Source organism: Plasmodium coatneyi, chromosome 8 (genome assembly GCF_001680005.1).
Source record: "Plasmodium coatneyi strain Hackeri chromosome 8, complete sequence".
Taxonomy (NCBI): domain Eukaryota; phylum Apicomplexa; class Aconoidasida; order Haemosporida; family Plasmodiidae; genus Plasmodium; species Plasmodium coatneyi.
The window spans coordinates 723,562-736,068 of NC_033563.1; the positions used below are offsets into that span (position 1 = coordinate 723,562).

The 12,507-nt window shown below is 44.8% G+C and overlaps 4 protein-coding genes across 4 annotated transcripts; 2 read left to right on the plus strand and 2 right to left on the minus strand.

The window, feature by feature from the left end:
- Nucleotides 1-288: 288 nt before the first annotated feature.
- On the plus strand, nt 289-3,298 carry PCOAH_00020710 (Uncharacterized protein; the record flags this gene model as incomplete). Its single annotated transcript, XM_020058878.1, has 7 exons — nt 289-621; nt 708-908; nt 1,043-1,147; nt 1,262-1,337; nt 1,608-2,804; nt 3,053-3,118; nt 3,240-3,298. The coding sequence occupies 7 exons, from the start codon at nt 289-291 to the stop codon at nt 3,296-3,298; spliced, it is 2,037 nt and encodes a 678-aa protein (XP_019914504.1).
- A 27-nt stretch (nt 3,299-3,325) lies between these two features.
- Nucleotides 3,326-6,022, minus strand: PCOAH_00020720 (Uncharacterized protein; the record flags this gene model as incomplete). The annotated part of the gene is made up of 1 exon (XM_020058879.1): nt 3,326-6,022. The coding sequence occupies one exon, from the start codon at nt 6,020-6,022 to the stop codon at nt 3,326-3,328; it is 2,697 nt and encodes an 898-aa protein (XP_019914386.1).
- A 1,881-nt stretch (nt 6,023-7,903) lies between these two features.
- PCOAH_00020730 (Uncharacterized protein) lies at nt 7,904-9,752 on the plus strand (the record flags this gene model as incomplete). Its single annotated transcript, XM_020058880.1, has 7 exons — nt 7,904-8,041; nt 8,191-8,264; nt 8,445-8,544; nt 8,641-8,723; nt 8,856-8,992; nt 9,206-9,342; nt 9,494-9,752. The coding sequence occupies 7 exons, from the start codon at nt 7,908-7,910 to the stop codon at nt 9,750-9,752; spliced, it is 924 nt and encodes a 307-aa protein (XP_019914677.1).
- A 391-nt stretch (nt 9,753-10,143) lies between these two features.
- On the minus strand, nt 10,144-11,824 carry PCOAH_00020740 (Uncharacterized protein; the record flags this gene model as incomplete). Its single annotated transcript, XM_020058881.1, has 8 exons — nt 10,144-10,293; nt 10,498-10,559; nt 10,685-10,710; nt 10,847-10,917; nt 11,024-11,104; nt 11,213-11,275; nt 11,532-11,584; nt 11,734-11,824. 8 exons carry the CDS (start codon nt 11,822-11,824, stop codon nt 10,144-10,146), a joined length of 597 nt encoding a protein of 198 aa, XP_019914684.1.
- Nucleotides 11,825-12,507: the final 683 nt, after the last annotated feature.

Consider the following 12,507-nt stretch of genomic DNA (forward strand, 5'->3'; position numbering starts at 1 on the left):
TTTTAATCCCCGCAGCTGATTACGTCCCCTTTGTTGTTGACATAAACCTGTTCGTGACATCTGCGAGCGTTCTTGTCATGGTGAGGAAGGGTTTATATCACGCGCATCGACGATTCATGGGATCATAGTTCTATCGTTTCTGCTTCGCCATGGGTGCTATGTTTCTGATCACTGCTTTCTTTTCTGCGGTGGCTTTGACGTTGTTCCTTTCCATATGCTACTTTTGCTGGCTCCACCTTTTCACCTGTTTCCATCCAGTCGACATGCCTTACGTTGCTGTGACGTATGATGCATTTAACTGCCTTCCTCGTTTTGTTTTGCGTCTTTTTTTCCCACGGCAGTATCGGCTCTGTGCGATGTCTCATGCGAAAATACCATCTGTTTTTGAGTCGTCCCGCACGTGGTAGCGCGTTTTCGCTTTGTGGGAACGGAGCGAAGAGGAGGCGATCTACAAAGGGTAGCCAGTGGATCAGTGACCCCTCTAAGGGGAAACTAAACCGAGGGACAACTCCAACGTTGGGCGGTGTCCCCGTGAGAAGAAACCCAAACGAGCTTTACCTTTTCAGATGGATCAGAAACGGCTTTGGTTTTTTTAACTGGTTTGAGAGCAGCGAGAATGAGGTGAGGATCACACATGTACCAACCGGGGGGAACGTCTAAACTGTAACAATAAACTTATACATACTTTGTCCCCTTTTTTTTTGTAGAAATTCTGCGAGGACGTCATCACTCACCTGGGGGACATAAATAAAATGAAGCAGCTCACACGGAGTCACACCAACAGCAACGTCATGGAAGGAGAAACAATGAAAAGAATTTTTCACCACGTCCTAACCTCCTCGATCAGCTACAGAGTCTTAAATTGTGTGTCCTACCTGATTAGGCATTACAAAGTGGACCGATCGAAGGTGAGGTTTTGCAGCGCCATCCAGGTGGACTCTTCTCTATGCTATTCCTACAGCGTTAACTTGATTGGCTTCACCTGCTTCATTTTCAACTTTTTTTTTTTTTTTTTTTTTTTTTTGCTTGGCCACCCCCCCAGCTGTGCACCCTGCTGAACGAATTAAGCGACCAAGTGCAGGAAATGAGGGACGCAGAAAACTTCCTGGCGTTGCACCTTTTCTTCTTGGAGGACGAGAGCGTGGCGGTAACCATTTATGAGGAGCGTTGCGGAGCACGCATGGTTCAGGGGTAGATCCACGTATGACTACAATTGCAAACGGGCTTGCATTCCCTTCACTTGCTTCCCCCCCTTTTGCAGCTCTTTTCCATGGTGCACATAATAGACTTTTTCAGAAGCAAACGGAGGTTGATGGAAGCCCAGGACGTCATTCGGAGTTAGTGCGAAAGGAGGTGGCCCAACTCTACCGGGGCGACTCTGCAACGTAGTGCCTGTGCGTTTGTGTTTTTCTATGCCCCTCTGCTTTATGTGTGCGTTTCATCTGATCAGTAACGTTTTAACGTTGCACGTATGTATGTGGCCTGGCCGCAAGGGGGGGTTACCCTCACCATGTGTAGACGCAGCGAAATGGAGAGAAAAAAGAAAGCCAAGCTGCGCACTTAAACACAACTATATCACACGAATGCATGTCTTCCCCCCTGAACAGAAAAAATCTACGAGCAGTGCGTGAATGACCTCATCAGAAAAAAAGTCAGCAAGTACAAACTCTTCTGCGAACGGAAGGGAATCCCATTCCAGTTGGGGGATGCATTAGATAAGATTCGTTTGCGTGAAAAGGAGGAAGACATTTACTTCAGTTACAACCACGAGGAGCTGTTAAGGGCGTTTGTAAGAAAGGTTTCTTTGGAAAAGGGAAAGGGATTGGGTAATGCAGAATTGGGAGAAAACTTCGGAGAAGGCGGCTACGTGGGTGACGTGAACAGATTACGAAACGTGGCTAGTTACCCCAGAAGAAGTCACACTGATGAGTATGCTGCGGGTCACATATCTGGTCGAACCACCGACCAACTGGCTGACCGTACCGATGACCACGCCGCCGAGCGTGTAGCGGATGCGTCCGCCCAGGCGGAAGAAAACGAAAACCTGATGGAGCTGAAAAAGACGTATGAGGAGGTTCAGTCCTTTAACGACTCGATAATAAAACACATCGAATCGAACCAGCGGCTCTTCTACTTTGATGAAAACGAATCCGAGTTTAGGAAGCAGGGAAAGCAGTCCAACGGAGAGGAGGCGGAGCAGCAGGAAAAGGAAGAAGAAGAGGAAGAAGAGGACATGGAGTCGATCCAGAAAAGGATAGACAGCTACATACACGAGTGCACAAAGAGCAAAAACATATCTATGGAACAATTTACTAATGAGTTTGTGCAGCAGGCAGACGTGAATTTCCAGGCCTTCCTCAAGGGACTGCGATTGGGGGAAGGAGACACAAACATTGATCGGGAAAGCGCAGACGGGGTAACTACAAACAACGCAATGGAGAATGGGGGAAGCGTCTCAACTGGAGGGATACCCCGTAAGAAGGACGAAATAACCACATTTAAACTGAGGAAAATGTACGAAGGAGACAAAAACGACGACTCCGGGTTCCATCTCACAAACGACATCCTCTACGAACGACTCAGGATGAGAATGCTCCACCTGCTGCAAAAAATCGAATACCTGAAATTTAAGTACCAGCATGACATAATTAATGAGAGATATCCTATCGAGAAAAATGAGAAAACCGTTTTGGACGTTTTAAAGTATGGTTACAAGATTGTTGTTTCGCCTGACGTGGATAATTCTATATTTAAGCAGAACCAACATGTGAATGGGGGTCTCCCCTCTAGTGTATCTGCCAACGGTGTGAAGGGCGATCTGCAGGAGGGGGCAATGGGAGACCCATACGAGGAGGGCGCATCCCCCCGGAGTAGAAGTAAGGAAAAGCGACGAAGCGGAAAAGGGGGTTGAAATTGGGTTCGAACCACTTCCGTGGACTTACCCTCCGCACGGAGCAGTAGAAAATAACTACGTAACGATATGCTAATTTTGTTCGGTGCAATGTACAAATTTTAATCGATTTTTTTTTTCCTTCACTTCCCCACTTCGCAGAGCATGTTTACGACTTCAAGTGTCGCGAATGCGACTACCACATTTTCAGCACCGGTAGGATGGACCGTAAGGCGAAGATGGATCTGCCTTCATCTGTTGATCAGCTGCTGAGCTAAGGGTTCTCTTCCCCCCTATTGCTAACGCACAAATATGCATTTTTTTTCTTCTTAATTATTTTGTTCGTCAGGCGAGAATCAGTTTTCAGAAGAGATAGAGACGTGTCCGCAGTGCCACGCGGGGAATTGAAGAAGCCATTTTAGTGACCGTTTCATTTCACGCACCGGTCAGCGATCGTGCATTGGTGTATAACTGCACAAAGTAGAGAGATAGACCTGGGTCGGCAAAAATGCCAAAGTAACGCACGGAAGAGAATGTGTTAGACTGGTAGATGAGAAAAAAAGCAACATACGAGTAGACACAAAAAAAATAAAGGAAGGAGAAGCAAGCGAACCAGTTGTGGTAAGCCAGATAGGCAACATTCATGATCCAGTGAGATGAACTCTTCTTAGAAAAAAGAATATAGTTCAACTTATGGAATATATAGCACAAAGAGCAGTACTTGCTGAAGTGGTTCTTATTATATATATAGGTGAATACATTTAGGCACTTTTGTATTCGCTGTGTGTAGAGGAGGAGCAGCAGGTGGATGTCGTTGGTGTAGTAGAAGGATGGGGAAGACTGTTGTTCCAGTGAATCGTTTTCCCTTCCTTCTGAGGATGAGGACCACTCACCCAAACGACGCAAGTACCTACTAACCCCGTTTTTAAAAAACAGACTATCATGCTCGTTCAGGTAGTTATACTGGTAGAAGACGCAAGTGTTGTAAAGGGATAAAATACGATGGGCCTGATTTTTCGCATCCACTGCGTAAGCAAAGGAAAGGATCCCATTTAAGTTAGCAACCATGTTGGAGTACATATCGTGGAACCGTTCCAAGTTTATTTCCTTCTGCGTGTTCTCCCTTAGATGCTTCTTTATCCGTTTCACATTTTTTTGGTGGACCCTTTTGTAATATTTGTTCTTTATAGCTTCGTCCAAGTTTATAACATAGTAGTTTATCGTTTTTTTAAAGTGAAAAAGTTTCTTGTTTATGTAGACTTTTGCCCTTTTGGAGTGTCCCCTCAGTTTACTCTTCCACGTAACTAGGCTGGACTGCTCCACATTCGGCTGAACATCTTTACTATGCCATGTGGGAAGTTTTCTTAGCGCCCTTTCTGGCTGAATATCCTGCCTCTTATTAGGTTGCCCATTCCGCATGGCGTTACCATACGGGCGAAAGAATACGTGGAACCCCCGTTTCTCCTCGCCACGCCGAAACCGCTTCAGGAAGTGCACCTTCAAATTTTCAATCGCATCTGACCTGCTCAGGTAAAAAACTCTATTCCCTTTTTCAAACTTTACCTTCTCCTCCAACGTTAGTAAGTTTTTTTTTATGCTCACAAGAGTGACGCAGCATTCGAGGAGGAGGCGTAGGTACAGGACCAAGTAGAGGTCATTTAGAATTTTCATTTTTTCCTCTACTCTACATTGATACTGTGTGTAATTCTGTGGGTGCGTCTCTTTTGTGTCTTCCTGTTGGCGGGGGTTTCCACCATGGTTATACGTGGCAATAGTTTGTGACGTAGCTGCTTCTACTATGTGGTGATTGCTGTTGCGATTTGTACTTTGCTCCACTACGTTCTCCTTATCATCCCTTCTTTGGATTCCCCCGGAAGATGGAATGTTAGACGGGGTGCAGGACCTCCTTCCCATCTGTTCCTCCCCGTCCATTGGTCCGCTCGTTGGGTCACTTGTCGAACCGTCCGTTGGGCCCCTTTCATACACCCCTTCTTCTTCCCCCCAAAACAAATGCCTGTCCGCATCGTCCATAGGGAGGTACCCCTTTTCAGCCACTCTACCCCCCGCGAAAAAGGCGCAAAAGTAGTCGAAGGGACTTCTGCCCTTCCTGTTCCTCCTGTCCAGTTCCGCAAACAAGGAGCTGTTCATAAGAACGTGTCTATAATTCCTATAACAAATGAACTTTAAAATGTTTACCATATAGAGGTTTACAAAAAGGTTCGTCTCCGTGTCTATGCAGATCCTACTCACATTATCGTATGCCTTGTTCAGCAAATACAAAAGGTTGATGCTCACTTGGTCGTGCTGTGGGGGGGGACTCTTACCACTTCCCTTCGTTCGGCTAAATGTGTCTTCATATCTGTGAATATCGTATTTTTCGTAGAGGTTTCCTCGGAGGTGCTTCGTCCGCTGCGTGGATCTCTCCTCTCCTACTGTCTGGTTGTCACTGTAGTCGTCTCTGTAGTGGGTGCTGTTCACCTCGTCGGGCCAAACTCCGCCCCACAGCAAACGCATCACCCAGTTGGAAAACCAGCCCTCACGATCATCACCACGTGTATAATCATCGACGTGATGACCCCCCCTGTGTAAGGTGAACTCCTTCTCATGGTACAACCTCGTGTTCAAATTTACAACGTGCTGAGATAGCTGCCTCAAAATGTAGAAACTGAGTTGCGGCGAAATCACGGCATACCTTACACTCCTGTCCAATATAACCTCATAAAAATACATCTTGTTAAATATGCTTTTTTCGCTGTGCGTGATAAAGTGGTAATTAGGACCCTGCGTGGCTGCTCCTTTGGTGGTTGCGTTGTTGCCCCTACGGTGGGGATGCTGAAGGAGAGGTGAGGACGGAACGGAGACTTCCTCTGATGACCTCTCCCTAAATTTGTAATAAACTTTTCGGAGCATTTTATTTTCGTAAATATAACCATCGTAGATGCTTAGGATGATTAATGGTATGTGACAGAGTGGGTTGTTCATTTTTAGCGTCTTCATGATCTCTACGTTGTCTCCAATTTTGTTGTAGTCGCTTTGACTTCTGTTTGCCCTGCGGTGGTGAAACCAGTAAACGGGCACCAGTGCCCCGAGGGCGCAGTACAGCAGCTTCGTCCCTTTTTTCTTCGTTTCCATTTGTCTGTCTATGTCCCATTCGCGCTTCTCATAAGTTACTTTCCCGGAGGCGCAACACCGCTGAATCGCTACACGACTGAGTTATTACTCCATGTCACAAAGATACTGCTTCGCTCCCTCCTTTTAAGTGCAGTCTTTTTAGTGCCTTCGCTGTGTGTGCCGTAAACAGGGACGAACACATTTTTGCGGCGCTATACCTCACTGGGACTTTCCACCGAGATTGGGAAAGATCCTCCTCCTGAACTGTTTAGCGGGTGAGAAAGTTACATCGATCCCTTTACGCAGCACGATGGTGTGTGCACGCAAGCGCATGCAGGCTTACCAGTGTGGATATGCCCAGGGGAAAAAACAAATATACACCCTTTACGCATTTTCCACCCACAAAGGGACCAAAACGATGTTACTTTTTTTTTTTTTTTTACCAATAACAACTGCACTGTCATTCCGCATAGAAGTCCTACACCGTGATCAAGCACCATGTAGAAAGTTCCATTTCGGATAGAGAAGTCCCTCCGTGGTCCCTACAACGCGGTGTTTCCCCGCATGGCTACACGTGCATGTACGGATTCGAACATTTTTTGCTGCGTCCTGCGTATATACATATATATATTTTTTTTTAATTCCTCACGTGATCGCTTCGTTTTTCCTCAGGAACGACCTCACCATGTGGCCAAAAAAAAAGCAACGACACGTGCCCACTCTCGTTGCACACGTTTGGTCCTTTTTCCCATCATATGACACTTACAAATGGGAAAACCCCCCATGCCCGCATTCGACCATCCACGATATTTTTCCCTTCCACATAAAATAAATTAAAATTTTTTTTTTTTTTTTTTTTTTTTCACTACGTCCGTCATGTCCGGTGTTGCAGGTTGAAGGAGGGACACAAGACGGAAAGGGAAATCTACCACCTCCACCTGTACCCCCACGGTGGTACACACATTTCTGTACATGCCATCCCTTCATTGATCAAGCTGGGGAAATAACTATAAAAAAGAGTTGACCCAAACGGAACTCCACTTGCGCATACAAATATGGGGAGGAGCGAGAATTGGGACCTTGTGCTGGAGGAGTCACCATAACAAGGAACAAGACGTTGAAGGAGGAAACGGCGAAAGGTCCAACTGGCACGTTAATTGTGCAGCCCTTTGTAACGACCAATTAAGAGAAGAGAAATGTGTATTCGCAACCTGCTGATATGGGTAGGTAATTATCTATGTTCGTGTGATGGTGTCGTTTTTTCATGCGCATGTGCTTCCCCCGCAGCCGTTGGGTTAACCTCCAATTGGAACAGAAAATAAAAGCAGAGCAGGAAAGGGTGTGTGTATGTTCGTATATGTATATCCTAGGTGGGCCAGCAAACACACATGTACTTCCTCTTGGGGCGTATCTCTTTTTTTTTTCTTCCAGCTAATGTTCCCGCGTGGGGGGGTTACACGTGCGTCACCTTTTATGTGGCGAATCCGCTATCGCTACTTCCTACGACGCGTGGTTACATGGCCGATTGCTTCATCGGTTGCTTTGTTTATGCGCTTGGCCCAAGTTTACCACGTGAACTGCGGCTAACGCTACTACGGACTTGTGCGCCTACGCATGTGTATGTATCCGTTGGGGAAAGCATACAGGCACGCATACTTACCGACGCCAAGGGGTTCATGCTCGAGCGGGCACAAAAAAACCTCGGTAGAAAAAAAAAAAAAAAAAGAAAAGGTAGAAGCAATTCTTAAATGTTGCAAGCTGAATTGTTTTTTTTGTTTTTTTTGTTTTTTTTTTTTAAATCTTGGTATTTCCCCTTTTAAGCCCTCCGCTATGCTTTGCAGCCTTTTAGCCATCGACGTGTATCCATTTTTTTTTTTTTCTTCTTTCCTTCCCCTTTCGGATGAAGATGCTTTTTTTTTGTTTTTTTGTTGTTTTCACCTTGGTTTGGCTAAATGTTGTCTTATCAAAACTGAACTTCCAAAATGAGCAGCTAGCGGCATCCTTCTTCGAGGCTAACAAGAATTATCGCGTAACTAAGGAGTAAGTGGCAGCCCCCTGTGTGATGATCGACTTGTTGACTCCGCCTCTAGCATCACACGCGGGCCAGGCTGTATAAATGGTCACCTTATTACATGGCTACGTACCAACCACATGTCTGCTTTGCCCCCCTCCATTTCTTCCCCCCGAAGGGACGTAGTCGACGGTATAGAGAAATGCTGGTTCAACGTCACGAACTATCTGATTAACCAGTCAATAAAGCAAGGTTGGTCGAGAAAAAATGGAGACTAAGCCAAACGAGGGCATGCGATCAACGAAGAGAGCGCCCCCCCCTCAGCGTTAGAATGGACATGCAAATGAACCACACAGTAAAGCGCGCGGAAAAAAAAAATTCATTATATTTTTATATATATATATATTTTTTTGCACCTGCAACCCCCCGAAGAAAACGACTTCAGCAATGACGTAAAAACAGCCGTAAATTCGATGAAGCTCAAGCTGGACCAACTGCTCACCGTTTCCTACTCGATTAAAAAAATAGACACGTAAGAGGAGGGAGCGCGCCTTTTTTTCTAGCCGAGCTTACATAGTGCCCTTTCCTAATTGCCCTTCCCCAATTCCACCCCTTGTCTCTCCCGCAGGGTAAACGCATCCTTCCAGTGGGCCCAATCCCCCGAGCATATTTTCCTTAACATTAAGTTCTCCCACAGGTGGAGCTCTCCGGGTTCGTTTCTTTTTCGCGGCGGCGCCTTTTCTGCTCTAACCGGCATAGTATTTGCATCTAATCTGGATGAAATTTCCACCCATTAGGCGTTCGTTCGTTTCACATTTTTTTTTACCATGTTTCCCCCACCAGGGGCCCTAAAAGTGAAGGACGAAGAAGTGGTTGCGAAGGAAAACTTGTTTTCCTTTTCGGCCCTGAGTGACGACACCAACTCGGTGACAAAAAAATACACCGTTGATCTGACGCTCCTCCATGATGTAGACGAATCGGTGAGACTTCCAACCGGGGGGGGTCCTCTTCATGTGACGAACTCACGTTGAAACGTATGCATGTGTAGCATGTGTAGCATGTGTAACATATGTAGCGTGTGAGTGCGCCTACCCGTTTTTATGAAACATCCCTTGTGTGTTTGTACCACTCCACCCATACCTACCTGTTTGCCTCATTTGAAAAAAAAAAAAATTATTATAAAAAACCTGTAGGAGACAAAGTACAACTTCGCGTCCGTTGGGAAGGTCGTCGTTACATTGAAGAAAAAAGAGAAGCAGATTTGGAAGCGCCTGCTCAAGTCAAAGGAGAAAAATCCGAACATGCAAGTCTGGTGGGACATGAAGGAGAAGTAAGGGAGAGAGAAAAGAATGGGCAACCCCCAAATCAGGCGTGCACAGATTGAAACGGTGCTGCGTAAGAACAGAGTTGGATGTCACGGTTTACGCGTGGAGCATCACCGCTGCAATACACACTTTGCTCCCTTTGCGCGAACCCCTCAGGTACCAAGACAGTGTGCAGTCGTTTTTAAAGGAAGAGGAAAAAAAAAGTGAAGCAAAAAATGGAAACAATGAACCAAATGACAACGACCAAACAAGTGTTAATGACGAAGTGGGGTCAATCCCCGGGGAAAAAAGCAAAATGGAAGAAACACAGTTTGACGGGAATGAAGATGGAGAGGACGAAGGACACAACGATGGGGTAGAATCAAATGGGTCGAAAGAAGACAACCCCAAGCAGGTGAAAAACGAAGAATTGTAACAAAAAAAAAAAAAAAAAAAAGGTACAATTTGTACGAGGGTCTCTTTAAGAACAAATCGCTTACGTGCAGGTAGGCGGTTATACAGACAGCCAGTTAGATGTGTGCACATCAAAAAAGTTAATATTCCTTCCCTTTTACTAAGTAGCAGTTTTATTTTTTACCGTGCACGCTACAAGGTACTATTCGTAGTCGTGCAACCACACTGTGGGAGGTCCTCATGTGTGGCTTCCAACGCTCCAATTCGTGACATATCAATTTGTTAACTATTGTGGTTTCGTTCGGGGGATTAGGAACGTGGCACAATGTCTAATCGCAGCTGTCTTATCGTGACAGCTCCGCACAACCACGTCATGATCTTCTCACAGCTACTTTTTGAACCGCCCCAGAAACTCACTTTATTTTGTAAATTATGACCCCTATGTTGGCAATGGCCAACAGAATTATGATCAGAATGAGCAGACACTTGAACAGCACCTTGTTGTGGTATATGCTCAGGAGCATCCTCTTCACTCGGTTCTGCTCTTGCATCGTTTCGTCCGTCTAGGGGGGAAAAAAGATACATGTAAGAAGAGGACATGCGAGCTGAACAACGTTAGAAATGTGGATGAACAAGCAACCACCACCACATACCCCAACAGGGGAACAATGTGAGAGTAGGCCTATTTGTCTACTTCCCCTCCACGTGCATGCAACATTCGTCAGCAAATCGAGCGACGTTTTTTTTTTTTTTTTTATCGAAATTACGTAAAGTTTCGTCCTAAGGAGGGCGCTTCTCTGTGCTGTCAGTTCGCTCATTATTGTGTATCCTGCATGGGGCGGGTAAAACGGTTGGGTGAGATAAATATCGTTGTAAATGTCGTTGTAAATGCCGTTGGGGGGGGGTGCAAGGAGTCACTATCGTAGCGACGAAGGAAGGCCGCATGTGTCTAACCCATGTCCTCTACATCTTGGGCTCTCCTAAAAGTGAGAGAATGAAAAAAAAAATGATGAAAATATGAAGAGGTGAGAATTTGTGCAGTTGGGAAGGGTCTGACCAAACGGGGAAGACTGATAGGATAGACCCCTCATGGTGCTGCCTTTTTCCGTTTTGTACTTTTCAGATTCCTTCAGAAAGTTGGTTCCCTCCATGTATTTCCGCGTGGTGTCATAGTGCCTGTTGTTCACCTGCAATGATGGAAGGAATTGTGTCCATGTGAATGATTCGTTTGCTAATTTTTTTTTATCATTTTATTTGGTCATTTTATTTATTTTATTTTATTTTTTGCTTTACCACCTCGTCCGAATAGTAATCGCTGTTCATTTTGTTCAGCAGCTGTTTGTACTTCTTCACGTCCGCCTGGTGTTTAAGTATCTGCGGGGGGAAATAAAATGGGAGAACATTTGCTGGGGCGCATTCAATAGGGGGGACAATGAAAGGGTCCTTTTTGTTCTACCCCTGGGGGTGTCCCCTCTCTCTTACTTCATCAAAAATTTTGTGCGATCCTTTCGGTAGGCTATTTATCTCCACTATGATTTGTTTTATCTGGTGAAGCGGAATGTGAAAAAAAAAGAGCAGTGTGGCGGTGCAATGAATGTGGCTCAGCGGGAAAAAAACCTTAACATGAATCAGCCACGACAGTCAATGTGACAACGCTAGTAGAGGTGTAAGCCCCAAAGGGGAAGGCAAGTTTTTTCCAACTCAAACGTGTGAGAAAAAAATGGAGCAACACACATATGCATCCCTTTGCACACAGCAGTCCCGCATCACACATGTGCGCAAGTAAATATATTATTCGTACACATTTCTCAGCCTCGAAAATGTCCTCTCTCGTTTTCTGGATCCCTTCTAGATCTGAAATGTGTTCACACAGAAAAATGCAACGGAAAATTTTTGTGAGTACAAAATGGGATTTGCACTGTTTGGTTTTTTTATGTTACGTTATGTAATTATCCAATTTTTTCTCATCACTTTTTTTTTTTTTTTTAAATTTATTTTCAAACTTTGTATTTGGTGAATCGATGCTTTTATTTTATGGATGTACTTATTTAAATCTTTTACATATTCGTCAAAATATTCTGAGTAAGTAATCATTTTTTTTTCTCTTTCTTTAGCATGTTTGTGTGATGGTTCCCTTTATCCGTTGACCGGCAGATCGGCGAAGCGGCCAATCGACGAATCGTCAAATCGGCAAAGATACAAAATAAAAACCCGCTTCAGGCTTCGCTTGCAGTTTTCATTTTTCATCCATCGCGGTGATCTGCCATTCGTTCGTTCGTTTTTTTTGTTCTTTTTTTTGTTCTTTTTTTTTTTTTTTTTTTTTTCTTAATTCACCATGCAGAGTGTTCCTTTTTAATTTGCTCCGCTGCTTATTTCCCCGCGGGGTTCCCTGTTAACAATCTATACCATGCTGTTCTTTTTTTTTTTTTTTTTTTTTTTATGCACAATTTAATTTCTGCGCAGTGTCCCCGTTGAAGTGAAGCATGTGCTATATGCCTTCCCAGCATAAGCAACTCCTCTCCTTGCAGTGCATAGGAAAAGATCCTCCTGTTTACATGCAACATAGGGAGAAAATATTATTGACGTGGTTAGTTTGTCCATGTGCACGACACACTTAGCCCACTCTTCAATTCCATCAACATTGTAGCGGTGTGCTTTTTTTTTTTTTTTTTTTTTTCTATGTGGGGTTGCCTTCGAGAGGGATAAAACGGGCCACAGCTTTCACCAGTGACAGGTGCACACATGCAGGTGAGGAAGCAACAGGTCAGACATAACAC